Consider the following 16763-nt stretch of genomic DNA (forward strand, 5'->3'; position numbering starts at 1 on the left):
GAATAAATCCATATATGCATCATTTGGTTCCTACAATATGACTTTCCCCAGCTTGTAGTCATCATATTTTTTCTTAACAAAACACCGTCTGCTAAAACTTAAACTAGGACACGAGAAACAGTAAACCGAGCTCAAGCAATATTTAGAGATAAGGGACATGATTTCTGCGCTAACTGAAGGATAGAAGTACTCAAACACAACATTGAACAAATAAAAATTGAGCGTGCAACCATGTCATGTACGTACGAATCATTCCATTTGTCCATGCAAGTAAATTAAAAAGACACACTGATGAGCAGGGAAATCAACAAGGCCCACACACACAATCCATACTCTCTGATTCTAAAACAAGCATGATGCGTTCATGTTGCAGGTAAACAAGATCTGGGGGAGACCTGACGATGATGGCGCTGAGGGCAGGTGTTTCAGCGCCGGCGTATTGTTGAGAGAACCATCTCAACGGATTTGTCCTATTAATCGGTCGAAAAAGAATCAATTTTTTTAGTCAAATTTGGGAAGAACAGTTGGAGTGGAATTGGGAGAGGGAGATGGGGTTTGTACACAGTGCATACCTAGAACTCGGGAGCAGAGCTCGAGCTGCGCCGACAAACAAGTGTGGGTGTGGTGGCCGGCGAGGAAAGCATTGTTGTATCGATGCTGCTTGTGATGTTGTTGTCTTGGTGCTGCTCCAAGGTCTGAAGAATGCTCCAAAACAATTTTCTGGACATGCATCCTCTCCTTCATCAACAGATAACTGCAACCTATAAAATTGAGCAATAATTAGCCAAGAAGGAACAAACTTTTTGTGTACTAACTTCATCTAGTGAAACTGCATTGCACGATGTTGACAGCATAACCATGTCACTCTTCTCAAACAGGATCATAATAAATTATATCATCTTAACCTGTAGTAGGACATCAAAAGGAAGATAAACCTTGTGAGGATCTTGCTTTGCAAATTCCACCAGATTATTAGTGTTAGGATTTGGGGAAACATTGATGGAAATTAAAGCAGATCAGGTGAACATATTGGTTGACCAGAAGCTGAAGATGAACCAACTTGATTCTCGTATCGCTTATATATGAACCCTAGAAAAAAAAATCCGGGGTTTTGGTTCGGCATACCTGCAGGTACGGTGACGTCCGGACAGGCGTGGTAAGGGAGGGCGTGCAGCATGGTGGCCTCACCCCGGCAGCAGGCGCCGGTGGAGAGGTCCTCCCGCACGGACGAGAAGGGCACGGGCGGCGCCGTCGCGTCCTGGTGCACGGTACCCGCTTACAACCCGTTTGCCGTGAGCGCGACGCCGGCGGGCGAGGTCGACGGAGGGCTGGGGGAGGCAAGGCGGCGGGGACTGAGCGAGCCAGAGAAGGTGAGGGTGAGTGAGTATCGTCTGAATGAGTTAAACGTGAGGGTGATTCCCCTGAAGCCTGGAAACACGCGCGTCATTATCGATGATAAGCCACCTTTGGCTGGAAGCTTGGAACCACGCGATGTGGTTAATTGATTCACTTCACACGAGGGGTCGGTAAATTAATGAGATGATTAAACCCTTGACTTTCGATGTAGTACGATACTACAACACTTGACATGAACAAACTTTTTCGCTTTGAGGATATTATACTACTAGCATAAATTCTCCACGTGGTTTCATCTCCATTATCCATCCACAGAAACAAGTAGGATTCACTAAAACCAACCGTGGCTACATGACAATATGTGCATATTGAGATGGAAAATGATCCAATCCCCCCCCCCCCGGGGGATATCACGCGCTGCAACCTCCGGTTGCCTGGCTGTTCGATGCGCTTCATCGCATAGGTGCCAACGCTCCACGGATGATGCGTCATGGGTGGACACCGCTACCTTATTATTCTCATTCTCTCTCACCACGCCCCAGAAAATTCACGCCGACGCACTCTGCCGTTGCGCCCCAGCCATGCCACCGCGCTCTGTCGCTGCACCCTTGCATCCCCTCCACCCACCGCTGCCAGGTACCATCAGCCGCCGCGTCCCTGTTGCTATAGCCGCCGCGCACCCTGGAACCCGCCGCCCTGACCCCATAGGCTCCCGTCGCGAGGTCAAGGGCGAGGTCCGTCTCCGGCTATGGCCGCTCCTCTGTGAGCCGGCCCGGCGCCGTCGACTTCCAAGCCAGCTCCGTCTCCTACTCTGGCGCAGGCGCGACGTCCTCGACCTCCCATGGCCTCCTCTACTTCCCATGGCCCCAGTCGTGGCCTTCTCATCCCAAGGCCGAGGTCGTCGGGGGCACATCGCCGACGGCCATGCTGGCGTACGGTCGCCGCCTTCCTCCTCATCGGCCGGGAGGGGCGGTCGCTGCAAAAGGAGTGACGAGGTTGCTACCTTCGGCATCCCAAGATGCTACCGACGTTGGTAAGTGATGCTACCGTCAAGGGGATCGGTGATGATGCAACTAGTTGGCAGTGCTGCTAGCCTGCTACAAACTGGTTGGCAGTGCTGCTAGCCTGCTACAAGTTGGTGCTGAATTATAAGACTACTTCCTGGAATTTTTTGTGTATTTTTAAATGCTACGATCATTTTGTAATTTTGCTATAGTAGAACAAAAGTTTTTCTACAACGTCACCGGCGAGGTTTGTGCGAAGTCTAAGTTTTGGGATTTTGCTACACATGATTACCTCTTTTGCTACCTCTTCTCTATGATTTTCCTACAATATATGTGTATCAGCTTGTGTGCACACTAAAGTATGGAGGTGCTAAGTACTCCCTCTGTTTTTAGATAATATAGGGTGTATAGTTTTTGGCACGGAAATTAAGAAACACACATTGAGGGAAACTTACACGGGTTTTGAGCAAGATTACCCCTGAATTATTGACATGAGAAAATAGAGGAGTTTGCATTAGTTAAGAAAATACAATCAAATCCGTAAAAAAAAATTCACATGAGTGGCTAAACGGAATACACCTTATATTTTGGAGCTTTTCCTCAAAAAACTATATACCTTATATCAAGGAACAGAGGGAGTAGTATTTATAACCTAAAGTAGATAGGGGTAGGAAAATAAAGAAAGATTCCATAGATAAATCTCGAGGAATAAATGAACGGTGACGGAAACACCCACACTCATGCGGGAGTGTGGGTGTACAAAAGTATTTCCATAATTTTAAATAAAGAGGAAAGTCGCATAAAATCACTACTTTAGGTGAAAAGCTAGCATATTGCCATTCCGGGGTCCATTGGATAGGGGGCACATGAAATCACGCCAAAACGGTCGTAAACCCTAAAGTTTTTGGTGTGAAATCAACACGAGTATGTAAGGTTGTTGTAAATAGGAAATCCATACATAACTCTCGTGTAGCACTAGTAGGGAAAACACTACCGCTGACGTACATATTTTAGCTACTACCATGGCGCACACAGTACGCTAGTGCTACCACGCCAACGTTAGCTACCTACTGCCAGATGCACCAGCCAGGTACACCATGCAGTAACCATAAAATATGGTTGGCATGCCCCTACCTAGTACGCCACTCGTACTTTTTTCAGAAAACAAAAAAAAAGGAAAAGCAAAGCGGGTCCTCTAGTCGCCGATGATGTTGCTGCCGCGCTGCCTCTCGCTCCCAGCCGCCATCACAAGCTCCTTCCTATCCACCGCCATCACAAGCTCCTTCATATCCCCTCCATTGCCCCCCGCGCCCGATGATGCCGAGTCGCCGCCCATTTCCGGCACCACGTCGTATCTCCTTGTCACTCTTCAGCCCTTCAACTAGACCACATGCACACACCATATGTCAACATCTCGAGCCACCGGATTTGCCAAGCAAGCACTTAGGAAGAGGGAATCCGAGGAGGGGGGACGGCACCTCCTTCATTGAGGTTGTTGGGGCCGGAGCTGGAGGAGCGATCGGCTGCGGACGACAACGAGCTCGTGGTGCTCGTCTTTGTATGATTCCCTACTCCCTATGCCCTCATCTTTCTTTACTCCTCAGACACCAACCCCACAAACAGATCAAGCTAGAACCCTCTAAATCACTCCCTACCACTACCACTATGTCCCCACCACCAAGTGTTGCAGCTATAAGAAAAAAAATCTTCACACTATAACAAGAACGGGAAAAAATGGTGACATGGAGAGAGCATGGCAGATGTAGAGCGGATGAGAGAGAGAAAGAGGAACGGGAACGAGGAGAGGGAAACGGAAACTACGTACATGGCGGGTGTAATACAGAGGTGGGAGAAATGCGGTAGCAGAATCCCCCATCGAGGATGGCGTGGGCGAGGAGTGGCTGACACATCTGCGTGTTAGCGAGGAGGAGCACAAGGTTGTGGAGGGGTGGTGGCGCTCACGTGGGAGCCTGACAACGGGATTCGTCGAGGTGAAGCACCGGAGTCGCGCGGGCGAAGATGTGGAGTGGTGAGAGAGGTTTGGGAGATAAGTGATAGAGGTGCGAGGAGAGGGCGAAGAGGTGGGTGCGGTGCGGGAGATAATGGGAGTGGAACGTGTGGTGGATGTTGCATGCGTGTGCATGATGCATGTGGTGTGCAGCGGAAAGGGAAAAAGGGAAAAAAAAGTGGAGAGATATTACCGTCGTGGTGCCACTTTTTTTGGTACACCGTCAGTAGCATACTACCGTTGGCTTACCAAAAAAGTGGTACGCCAGCGGTATGTGGGGATACCGCATACAATCTGGTCGACCCTTATCCATGGCGTACAACATGCTGGTACGACAACGGTAAATAGCACTAGGGTACCACTAATTTGGTGCATCTACGTTATCAAATCTAGTATAAGCCTTTTCCTACAACTGTGGAGACCTAGACCCTAAATCTAGAATCTAATCCTGATCTTAAATGAACGATATGCCCGAAGATATAGACCTAGAAAATAAACTATGCACCTTATCAATACGAAGAAAATGAATTAGGCACACGATTACAGAGAAGTCATTTAGACGTTCCCCCCTCGTTTTTGAGGCCTATATTGACACTACTTTTTGGTCCCCTATTTCCATTTTTGAATGAAATAGTATTAGCTTTTAACTATCATTTCATTTCATGTGTTGTATCGTCATCACGACGGTGAGATAGGAGTCTCGGGTGTCTAGAGATTCTCCATAAATGTTTTTTTCTCAAGCCTTAACTTGTGCATACGATACGAGCTTCGACCGAGGCGATCTTAACGGTGTTTGAATGGTCCTTTGGAGGGTTTCTCATATTTAAAATTCATTTGTATCTTGTTGCTTTGTTTCTACTTGTCGCTCGGTTGTTGTGGTGTGAACGAGGGCGTCGATTACCATAGTGATGTATCTTTACACTAAGCTCGCTCTTTATCTTATCGTCCTGGGTAGACTCGTGGTGTAGTAGTTTACCTACGGATTCAAGTTGGTGTTTTGAGTCACTGAGAGAGGATGCGAGTGTGAACATGTTTAGCCATTGATGGTGTCAAGCACTTGACGAAGGATGCAACTCGAATGCAAGCGACAAACATTAACAAATAGGTTCTTCTTTACGCATTAATCAAATATTTAGTTTAGTGCCGCATGTAGGGCACCATGCCCCTTTTCTCTTATGCCATGGTACTAGCTAGGCTGATCGTCGCCATCAGGCTAACGCCCTTCGGAGATCTCATACACAAGGCATATATAGCAGAGAGCGGATGTATGGACATACAACATGGCACATTGCATGTTTCGACAAATCCCAGATTTTACACTTTGGTGTCTCGTAAAGGCGGAATATTCTTCCGTGGGAGGCGACGTTCTCGTCGACAGCGAGGCACCTGTGGTGACTTTGTCAATCTCAAGACTCGCCGGATCAGTTATTCAACGCACTCTCTTGGAGGTGCTCATAGAGGTAGCGTGTGCGTGTGTGCGTTCATAGGGGTGAGTGTGTACGCGTATGTATGAGCGTCTTTGGTTGTACTGTGTTTCGAAAAAGAAAAAAAAAATGAAAACACGAGGCTTTTGTTTTTTCAGAAGAATACGATCGGACACTTGAATGTACCACTGGACCGCCACATTGTCATGTGTGCGTGATGTGCAGTTTGTGGAGACAAAACATATACGGATACATACATTGAGTCTAGCTCTACATGTGAGCATGCCATCTTGATTGCTACGTGTATACACTACAACACGAGCTAAGCATGCAGATCGAGCTACGGAAACGAGCGGGAACAGCAAACTATCGTACAGTAATTAATAATGATAATATCGTAAAGGCTGAAGAAAATTTGGGTCGTAATTAACCCATAGCACAAATTCGGTCCAGGATAGCTACCGGAGGCCCGTTCTGTTGTCGAAAAAAAGAAAACGTTGGCTGTACCGAACAAAATGAAGCCTACCGAACACTAATCTGTCCGTCGCGATCCCCTCTCCGCCGATTCAAGTCTCTCGGCGCTGTCGCCGGCGCCGCCGTTCTCTCCCAGCCCCGGCGCTCCTCCCTTCCTCCTTCTCCTCTTACATCCACCCCAATTCCACTCGCTCCCGAGCCCCCGCAACAGTGCGACCGGCGGCGCCCACAACTTGCCGACGAGGAGATGCGGCGCCCCAAGAACCACGCCAACGCGGCAGCTTGTTCGACGGCGCGCGCGTGCACCTGTAGGAAGGTGCGCGGCGCTCCGTCGAACTCGCTGCTCGCGGTCGACGGGCTGGTGCTGCACGTCGGCGAGGTGGACGCGGCGGCGCAGCTCCGGGGAGTTTTCTCCGGTCGGTTCCCTCGCCGTGCCCCTGGCCGCACCTTTCCCCCTCCCGTCCATGCGGGTGCGGCGCCCTCGGCCAGGATGTGGCTACCTTCCGCCACCCACCCACTCCACTCCCGATGACCAACCGTGCTGCCTTCGCCTCGCCCCGCCCTGCTCTCGTACATCGCCGTCCGGGTATGCTAACCAAGCCCAAACCTAATCCTCTTCGTCATTTCATTCAGTCTTGACTGAAAAATTGCGTATTTTCAGAGCTGCAGGAGGGGCAGTGAGGCGTTGGAGCAGTAGGCCCGTCGGGCAGGCCGGACCTCCTCGTCCAAAGTTTGAATTTTCTTGCTTTGTTCTGCAGCATTGGCTTCCAAATAGATAGAATCGAAAAAAATCTGTACGAGACGCTTTCCAAATTATGCAGAGTCCAACTTGTTGTGCAGCGATTGTTAGTTTGGTTAATTATTTGGGATGTGCTTTGTTGAGCACTGCGTAATATTTCTGATGCATGGTACCAGTTCAGAATTTCAGTGCCTTACCATCACTTGTGTGTCAACTCAAATCGATTCCTTGTGAATGTATCTACATGGTTGTTCAAGGAGGAGTGCTTGTTGTCCTAGATATTACCTACATTAGTATTTGTTCTTCACTGATATAGGGCAGCATAGTACGTCTACTGGGAGTGTTTGCTCTGCGATAATGTGGTACATCTAATAGCATTTTAACATGATGCCACCAATTTCGGTCGAAGAATATGCGAGAAGCAAGCAATCTGATTTGTGATGATCTGGTTTATGAATTTGATCTAGTCGCTTTTGTGTGCTTCAGATTAGTAATATTAGTCATGTAATCTTTGTGCTAGCAAACTGTTGGTATCTGCACCTAAGTAGTTAACTAAATCCAAGTGTTTAATACTAGTTTCCTGACCGGTTGCTGTAATTAGTTACTAGCTGAAATAGTTTTTATGTAGGTGGACAGTGTAGTTCTATCAGCTGCTAGTGTTCTAGCTTTAGTATGAAAGGAGGTAGCATTTGTAGCTAGATAATTTTATCATGTTACAGAGTTCACTTGTGCTATTTGATATCCTATCTTTCTTGAGCAGCCGGAGGAGTGGACGGGTTGGACAAGTCGGTGAACAAGTTTCCGGAGCACTATGCCTGCCAGTCCAGCACCTTCTTTTGCTCTGTGCTGGACCTCGCCGACATCGATAGTCAAAGGTCGAGTTTGATTTTAGTTGCTGTGATTGAATACATTGCTGCCGCGCTGTCCTGTCATGTTGTGCATTGTGCTATGGGTTTTGCTTGGTAGTTCAATCATGTGTTGTCGTATTTCTTTTCGATCTATGGTTAATAGTCACTTGGTTCTCATTGGCAGCTCTAAGCGTTGTTTGTATGCATGAGAGATGTGTAGTTGATCCTTGCTAGAGCACTGGTCCAATGAATAATCTGGCAATACATGCAACAGAGCTGTGTGTTGCAAATTTATTGTCTTGCTCCTGATTTATATATCATAGTGCTTCCAACTTGTTATATAGTAATGGGGTATTTGATGTCACTTGACAGTAAAAATAGCGTCTGTCCTGGTATATTAGCAGAGTATCAGTTGGGTTGATGCTATTGTGAAGAAGGGAAGTAATCTGCTCAGTAGAGTTCCTGTCCAGTTTCTGTCGTTGGTACTGACTTTGTAATCCTATAGAGTAGACCAACTGTCAAACGGCTGTAAGCATGAAGATAAGCGTCTATCTACTGTCATCTGCGTCTTGTTTCCAGTTGGCAGTTGGTGTGGTTGAAGTCGAAGGAACAGTATCTGAATTTTGTGTTATCTGCAGGTGCCTATTTTGGGCTTTGCGTTTGTGACCGGACATGTTAATACGAGTGTCCAGGTTATGTCGATGGCTGGCCGGATGTGCTCGCCTCCGGCTTCTGAGCTTCGTTCTGCGGCGGTATATGCCTTTAATTTGGAGTAAGTGTTTGTTGTAGAATCCGGGTGAGCTAGAGAAGCTTGCTGTAATTGTACGTTTGCATTTGTTCTTAGATGAACTTAATTGTGGTGGAGTGTATCATGTATTGAAATATCTCTAGAGTGTTGCTGCTTTATGCATTTAATTATATTTTGTGGTGTTTGATCCTGAAACTTTGTAAGTATAATTGAAAAATGCTAGGTTGCTCATGTGACGGGTAAAAGAAGGGAAGGACTCGTAAAAAGTTTGCTAGTATTGTGTTTCTTTTTTGATATGAGAATTGTTTTTAGGTGGCGCGCGTGAAGTTGTAGCAGTTAATTCGGTGGCGCGCGTGAAGTTAATACTCGAGAATAGCAGCGGCCAGGTTGAACCGATCGAGTAGGACCGCGCGCGCGTGAATTGAGATGGAGGTCGCCTTTTTAATTGTTGCTGGAAAAATAAGAGGTTATTGCACCATAAGTACAAGAACTTGCATTCTACTCCCTCCGATTCATATTAATTGACTTCAATATGGATGTATCTAGAACTAAAATGTGTCTAAATACATCCATATTAGAGTCAATTAATATGAACCGGAGGGAGTATGTGCATTTTCATACAAAATCTTGCAAAGTGTGTTTCACTCATACAAGAACTTGTCCTGGACGTGCACCACTCATACAATTCAATGTGGTAGCGACATGTGGCAGTTTTTAGACATGAGAGGAGGTTTTCATTGCAGCATTGAAGAAATAGGATAATTGCGAACAGGTCCTCGCCCCAACTAATGACCCAGCTAACGCCCCAAGTAACGCCCTGACCCTCCAGACCCACCGCACAAAATCACACGAAAAGGCACGGCAAAAAATAGATACGATGAAAAGGAAAATAGCAGAGCAAGAAGGTCACGCAGGCATTACAACGAACACCTCGCCGCCGGCGGCCCGGCTCAGCGGAGCCAATGGTGGAGGTCGGTGGTGGACGACGGGGAGATCGGCTCCCCGCCTACGCTCTCCGCGCACGACAAGGACAACACAGTGGAGCGCTGCTCGGAGGTGAACCGCCCCGTCGCGCTCTTGAAGCTCGGGCTCTGCAGCTCTGCGCGTACCCGCCGCCGCCGCCGTACGTGTCCGGCGGGACGGGAACGACAGCCGCTTCTTGGCGCTCCCGGTCGCGGGGTTGTACGCGGTCTGCGGCAGGTCGCGCTCGGGGTCGCGAAGGGCGCGGCCGCGCGCGCTCTGGGGCGGATGCACGCCTTAGCCGACTCCGTGGCCGCCATGTGGTTCGGCACCGCCGAGCCGGAGGACGCGTGGCGCTAGGAGTGAAGGCTCGGGGTATAGCTGCCCCCGCCGGCCACCGCGCTCCACGCGTGGGCTCGCGGAGCGGACCTGGATCGGCGGGCGCGCCTTCCCCAGCGAAGGCGTCCCCGCGGAGTGGTGGTGGTGGTGCGCCCGGTGCATCGGCGAGCCGCTCCCGTGTTGCGACGGCGGCGCCTGACGCCGAGGCGTGGAGTAGGAGAAGGGGCGGCCGGTGTCGATCTCCGGGCGTATTGACCTAGTCGCGGTGGTCCGTGGACGCGCGTTCGGAAGCGGCGGCCGCGGTTCGGAGCTGCTCCTGTTGGCGTCGAAGGATGCCCGTGACGCCATCCACCTCTCTGCCAGTAGCGGCTGCCCGTTGACGTCCATCTCTTCCTCCGCGGACGGGCGGGGTTCCTCAAAATCTTGTGAATGAAAACACGGCAGCAACCAATCAGTAAGATCGAACGTACTGTAATCTCGGCACTGCAAATTCAATCACCAAACGCATAATTACTTGATTGGAGAAGGCGTAGGAGAGCGCTCTCTCACGCCTGAGAGCGGCGTCTTTCCTGGTCTGCAGCATGGCCTGGATCTCCTCAATCGTCCGCGACCGATCATCCCAGTCGTCGGCGGCGAAGCTGCTGCCATCCCTCGACCGTGCCATCCCTCGACCGCTCCTACAAACCAACCCAATCCATCACCATCAATCAAACATTTCCGGAAACACTAGATTGGTAGTACTTGAGATGCGATGTTGGTTGGTTGAGTTGCAGACGGAGACGGATCACGGAGCGTCGCTCGGCGTATTCGTGGGTGTACTTGGAGTCCCAGAAGGTGGATGTGTCGACGCCTGTATGAGGACTAGGCTGCTGCCGCAGGCGCGGCGCCCGGTGGCGGAGAGGGAGTCCTGCGAGAGGCACATCCGCCGGTCGCGCACCCGCACCCGGACGCGCACCGCCGCTTTGCATGCAGCGCAGCGTCATGTTGGCCTGTACGCACGTTGTGGCCGCGCACAGCTTCACTCGGTCCCTTGAGAGCGCGCAGCGCGCGCGCGCTCGCGGTCGAAAGAAAACACACAACCACCCATTAGCGTCAAACCTACGCGGCAAGTGCGGCGCGGCCATTGCTCGTGTCCTACATACCAGGTAGCCTCGGAAGGCGGTGCCGCACGACGACGGCGGGCGTAGTGCCTCGCGCACGAAGGCTGGATGAAGGGCGGGTGAGGCGGACCACCTCGGCGGCCGCCTGCGCCGTGGCCACGGCGGCTTCGGCCGTGGCCGCGGTCGCCACAGCGAGCGCGATGGCGTGGTGCTGCTCATCCGTCACCGAAGGGCCAGGCGCGGACCTCACCGGCGCAGATTGCTGCTGCTGCTCCGGCGCCGGAGGAGCCGCCGGCGAAGGGGACGGGGACGAGGACCTCCCGAACAGCCATCTCCTTCGCTCCCTCTTGTTCTGCGTGGCCAAAATGTCCAATATACAACGAAAACGTCATCAATATGTCCCCTCAAATCTCGAATTCAGTAAGGGTTTCTCTGCAAAAACGCTTTGACGGTGCACCAGGGACACGTGGCAGCTCCAGACACCACTTGTACCAACGGTGCACATCCAGGACAAGTTCTTGTACCACCTGAACACGTTTTGCAAGTTCTCGTATGAAAATGCACATAGAGTGCAAGTTCTTGTACTTGTGGTGCAATTACCTCGAAAAATAAAGATGCAGAACGGAGTTAATTAGGCGGCGCGGGGCATCGAAAAGAAAGGACGGAGTTAATTGTGCATGTGTCTCGGGTGCACGTACAGCCGCGCGCCCGCGCCCGCCCTTGCTTTGCTGGCGGTCCAAAAGAAGCTGGCAGATCGGTCGCCCTTCTTCATTACTAGTACTACAGTTGCGGTCGCCAGGTTCGTGGTCGGGGCGACCACGAAGGCGCGCGAGGCCGTGGTCACTCAGGCCGTCGTAAACCAGGAGAAGTTCCCCTTTGCGCCGGCAGTAACCAAGCAACGGCACGAGATTGCGGTGCCGAAGCCGTCCGATGCTTGCGATCTCCGCTGCACAGAGACGTAAATCCCGATGCCTACAGCGAGAACCAGCGCCGCCGACGCTATGGGGAGCACGATTTCCAGCACCTTGGACCGCGGCTTTGGCCAGGCCCGCGGCAAGGCCGGCAGAGCCGGGATGTCCAGCGCCGGGGCTGGCCCGCCCAGCGCGAAGCTCCAACCGACGACGAAGTGGCGTGTGGTCAGGATGCCCGTCGCCGATGAGAAACCGACGTACGCCGTGCTTTGCACCACACCCGAGAGGTCGACGGTGGTCTGCAGAAGGGGCTTCTTGGGTCTGGCCATGCCCAGGGGAGCCATGGTCACTGTGATCTCCGTGGCCGTCCCGTCGTAGTCCACCCACACTTGCATGGCCTTCCGGCTGATGAGGTTTAGATTCTGAAAGCGCCCGGTGCCGTCGTCGTAGTACCCGGCGTCGGTGGAATCGAGGGACACGAGGCTGTTGACGTCGATGCCGACGTGGTTGCTGTTGATGTCACGGAACTCGGCGTTGAAGATGGTGTCCAGCTCCACGGCGAAGATGTGGGCGCTCTGGTTGCCGACATCGGTGCTGTTGAGCAGGCCCAAGAACTGGCTTGGCAGCGCAGTGGAGAGCACCTCCTTGGACGCGGAGACGAAGAAGGCCACGCCATGGCTGCTCAGATCGGAGTACTGCCCGAAGATAGCGAAGACGAAAGTGGTCGAGAAGGACCGTGTGGCGTTCGGCGCCGTGCGGAACGGAAGCGGCCACGGGTGGAAGGCCTGGCCTTTCGTCTGTATGGTGCCGTTGGTCAGCATGAGGAGGCCGTTCGGCATGACCACCGCGCCGTCCAGCGTCAGGTTCACGCCGGCGAAGCCGTTGTACGTGAACTGCATACCCTCATCGCCGACGCTGCCGCTGGCCGCGAGGCAGAGACCTGCAGCGACGAGGAGCAGGATGACCAAATGGTGAGGCTGGAGAAGCATGGCTCCAAGCTGGCTTTCGTATCACTTTGCCGTGGCCAATGGCGCAAGGAAAGGCGGCCTCTTTGTCCTTGGCTACGGTACACAGCGAATCCTCATTATTGTTTCCTTTGCGAGTAGTGCGGCGCGGCCAAAAGAATTTCTTTTTCCTTTCAGTGGTAAGGAGAAAATTTTCCTTTCGAATTGAAGGCTTGTGGAGCGTTCCACGCACGCACCGACTGAAAATGAAGTGTGAGTCCGAAATGAGGCGGATGATGTGAACCCGTACACTCTATTATGAAAAATTCTTTAAAATGCTATTTAAAAGTTTCCGAAAAACTTGAAAAAATGTAGACATGTATATCCTATGTTGACACTTACTTCTGCAGATTTTGGCATAAAAACGACCATATATAACCTACACATAAATGTGAAAGTGGAATTTCCTACTGTATTTCTGTGAACATACACAATCAATAATTATAGTGTCATTTCGATATTTTATCATTTTCATGTAGGCCATATATAATCGTATTTTTCTGTGAAAACTTGCACAAGTAAATATCAACATAATATATGTACATGAAAATATTTATTTTAGATATTTTAAATAGCATTTTTTAATATTGAAGAATACGGGTGCATGCACCCAGGTTCATCCTTGTATTTTTCGAGTCCGAAAGTCTTTCCTTTTTTGCAAAGGGTCCATAAGACTAGAACTTGTGTGCTCTTTGTGTTTCTTTTAAAACGTACGTAAGGATTTATCCCATCTTTAAATTAATAAAGTCACAACGGCAGATAGTACATGAATGCTAAGAACAGCTTACAACACAGAGAAATTATGAGCAAACAACAAATATGATTGAAAGAACAGCATGCAACATCATGAGCCTCTTTAGCTATCTGCAACTCGGTGCCATCGAAACTCCAGGTGAAGTCGGTAGGTGTGGCTTGACTTGGACACACACTAGGCAGTCGCGCATCAGCCACATCGAGTCAATCATCGAAGAAGGCTCCCTGCCTCCTCGCCCTGGCTTGAAGGGCGCCGAACCCCCAGTCGATGGAAATGCTCCCCTGAGCCTAGATGCTAACTAATGGCGAGGACTGAAGAAGATTTTCCAAGAAAGCAACACCAAGCCCAACACATCGAGAAGCACATCAGCACACCGGACATCGAACACGTCGGAGACGAAACTGCTGGAAAAGCTAGAGAAGACACCGGCACACCTCCAAATCCACATCAAACGCCCACACCGACCTCAAGCGCCCCAAGACCGCGACTTCAACAAGGGGAACGACGCCACATCGCCACCACCGCCCAATCCACGATTAGGTTTTCACCTAGGGTCCTAGGAGGAGGGGGGACAGTACCTTGACAGTGCCCCCAATAGGACAGGCGGTGAACATGGACGTCGTTGTCGTGACCAGCACCACCGGTCAGGGATTTCTCCTGGTCACAGAGTCCTGCCCACATCTGCGTCGATTCATAAACATAAAAATTGGGTGCATCAGAAGATAGGAGGGGTTGGCGGCTTCCAAACTAGAGTCGGCGGCCACCGAAGGGCCCCCCAAGCTAAGTCCGGCACCTGTTGGCTCCACGACGTCCACACGACCGCAGAAACCAGCCAACACCCGGGAGAACCGCCTGCCGCCAAGCCGGTGTGGTCCTACCACCAGACTAGGGCCGCTGCCCTGAGATCTCGAGCTCCGACCGAGTCCACGGACAGTAGAGGCCGCTGCCCTGAGATCCCACCGAGGTCATGGCAGACAGAGGCCGCTTCCATGATATCTCAAGCTCCTGCCGAGGCCGCAGCCGGCAGAGGCCGCCCTTACCTAAGGTCGAGCCAGAGGCCAACCCGTCGGAGCAGGGGAACCACCAAGCACCCGCATAAGCCATGGCGAGCCTAGCGCGGCGTTCCTCTACCTAGCCACCGCGCGGGGAGCCAAGAGCCTAGATCCCCGCCGCCCCCATCACCGGCGTCTCGAGTTTAGCCCGGCAGCACCTCCGGGGACGGAGAGGGGGAGAAGAACAGAGGGGGAGGGTAGTGAAGGCGGGCCTAAGGTTTCGCCCCCTTAGTCGCCTGGAGGGGGCGACGCGAGGTGAGCGTACCGCTTCCATGACCCTCTTTGTGTTTCTCGAGCTGAATCTGCATGAACTAGTTAGAATCATTATTTCTTATTGCTATTATTAAGGAGAAATACCTACCAGAATTGACTTCAGAACTTTCTCCTTCTATTTCCTAATATCATCAATTGTTGGTCTTTAACAAACACAACATTATGGATTATCACAACCTTTCTTGCTATTGTAGCATACAAATTGCAGTCGAATTGATCACCTCCATAGCCAAGAAATATGCACTGTCATGCCTTTGAATCAAGCTTTAACCTTTCGTCTTGAGAGATATGAACACATGCCTAACACCTAAAAAACCTTCAGGTGATCATATGAGACTTCATTGTTATAATTAGACCATATTAGGAATATCTCCGATAACTCGATGGGTGATTAAGAAGATAAACTGCTGTCGACAAAGCCTCGCCTCACTAATGTTTGGGCAGCTTTGCACTTGACAACAAGCATATAACTCTCTCCACAATTGTTATGTTCATCCTATCAGCAAGAACATTCAGTTGTGGTGTCCTCGGGTTAGTAAATTGATGTCTAATCCCCTCCTCCCTGCAATAGGCATCAAATGGGCCAATGTACTCTTCCCCATTATCAGTGCGAATGAACTTGATCTTCTTCTTCTTAGTTTATCTCTCAACCGAGACTTGGATTTGCTTGAATACACTTAGTACTTGATCTTCGATCTTCAACACATAGACCCAAACCTTCCCAGAAAATTCATCAATAAATATGGCAAGTACTTTGATCCACCATTTGACCTCATCGTCATTTTGCAAATATCAGAATGTACAAAGTCCAACACCTCGGGCGCATGAGAAGATAGCAGGGGCTGGCGGCTTCCGAACTAGAGTCGGCGAGCACCAAAGGGCCCCCCGAGCTAAGTCCAGCACCTGCTAGCTCCGCGACGTCCACACGACCGCAGAGACCAGCTTCAGGGTGAAAACCTAAGGTTTTCTGATCGGGCGACGATAGTGTTTGTGCACTATTACCTTCTTGGAGGCGTTGCTTTTGGAGAACCTGGAGTTCAGGTGTCGTCTTGGTGGAGGATGTACCATTGTTGCTAGGGCTGGAATACCGGGACTTTTCTTTTATGTATTTCTTCTTTAGTTTTTGGCTGTGTGCATCCGTAATGCTATTAGAGTATTGCGCTGTTGCGGAGACTGGATTTAATTGGTATCTTCCTCATATTAATATATACTCCTTATCGAAAAAGATGAGAATTAGCACACTCAAATATGATGTGAAAATATGCATTAAACTAAGACGTAAACTTCAGCATCAGTCATGTACTGAGTACTGACTCCATAGATTGATGCTCAATCACGGATGAAAAATATATACATAACATATATATGGAGGAACAGATTTTGCCCCCAAGAACAAGTCATGGGTGCTCTCATCACACAGGTAGTATACGTACTATACCTAATTGAAAGGTGTATTACATGGATTTCATGAGAGCCAAATCGAATTTCAAATTCAAAACTATATCCGGTGTTCTCAATAAGCGCTATCTCTGAATTTGCATATAGAGGAGGAAATCTGCCAAGCAAAGACAAGTGGCATAAAATGAAAAAGTTCAAACACATTACCGATATCTCTTGCATACAATAGTTTTCGGATCTCCTTGCAGGCTACTAACTATGCCGGCACCTGGCTTACTTAGTATGGATTCAGAACAAATTGGTCACAACTGAGGACTTAGCAAAGATTTGTTTAGAAATTGAACGGTGTGCATTTAACTCCCTGAAGGAGT

The 16763-nt window shown here is 50.2% G+C and overlaps 1 protein-coding gene, 1 long non-coding RNA gene and 1 pseudogene across 2 annotated transcripts; 1 reads left to right on the forward strand and 2 right to left on the reverse strand.

The window, feature by feature from the left end:
• Window positions 1-6290: 6290 nt before the first annotated feature.
• Window positions 6291-8849, forward strand: LOC127332930 (uncharacterized). The gene is made up of 3 exons (XR_007870777.2): window positions 6291-6852; window positions 6928-7880; window positions 8492-8849. It is a non-coding gene; the product is annotated as an uncharacterized lncRNA (long non-coding RNA).
• A 676-nt stretch (window positions 8850-9525) lies between these two features.
• LOC127328644 (protein IQ-DOMAIN 17-like) lies at window positions 9526-11376 on the reverse strand (annotated as a pseudogene).
• A 348-nt stretch (window positions 11377-11724) lies between these two features.
• On the reverse strand, window positions 11725-13047 carry LOC127332926 (L-type lectin-domain containing receptor kinase SIT2-like). Its single transcript, XM_051359251.2, has one exon. The coding sequence runs from the start codon at window positions 12898-12900 to the stop codon at window positions 11845-11847; it is 1056 nt and encodes a 351-aa protein (XP_051215211.1). The 5' UTR covers window positions 12901-13047; the 3' UTR covers window positions 11725-11844.
• Window positions 13048-16763: the final 3716 nt, after the last annotated feature.

This window comes from Lolium perenne, chromosome 2, assembly GCF_019359855.2.
Source record: "Lolium perenne isolate Kyuss_39 chromosome 2, Kyuss_2.0, whole genome shotgun sequence".
Taxonomy (NCBI): domain Eukaryota; kingdom Viridiplantae; phylum Streptophyta; class Magnoliopsida; order Poales; family Poaceae; genus Lolium; species Lolium perenne.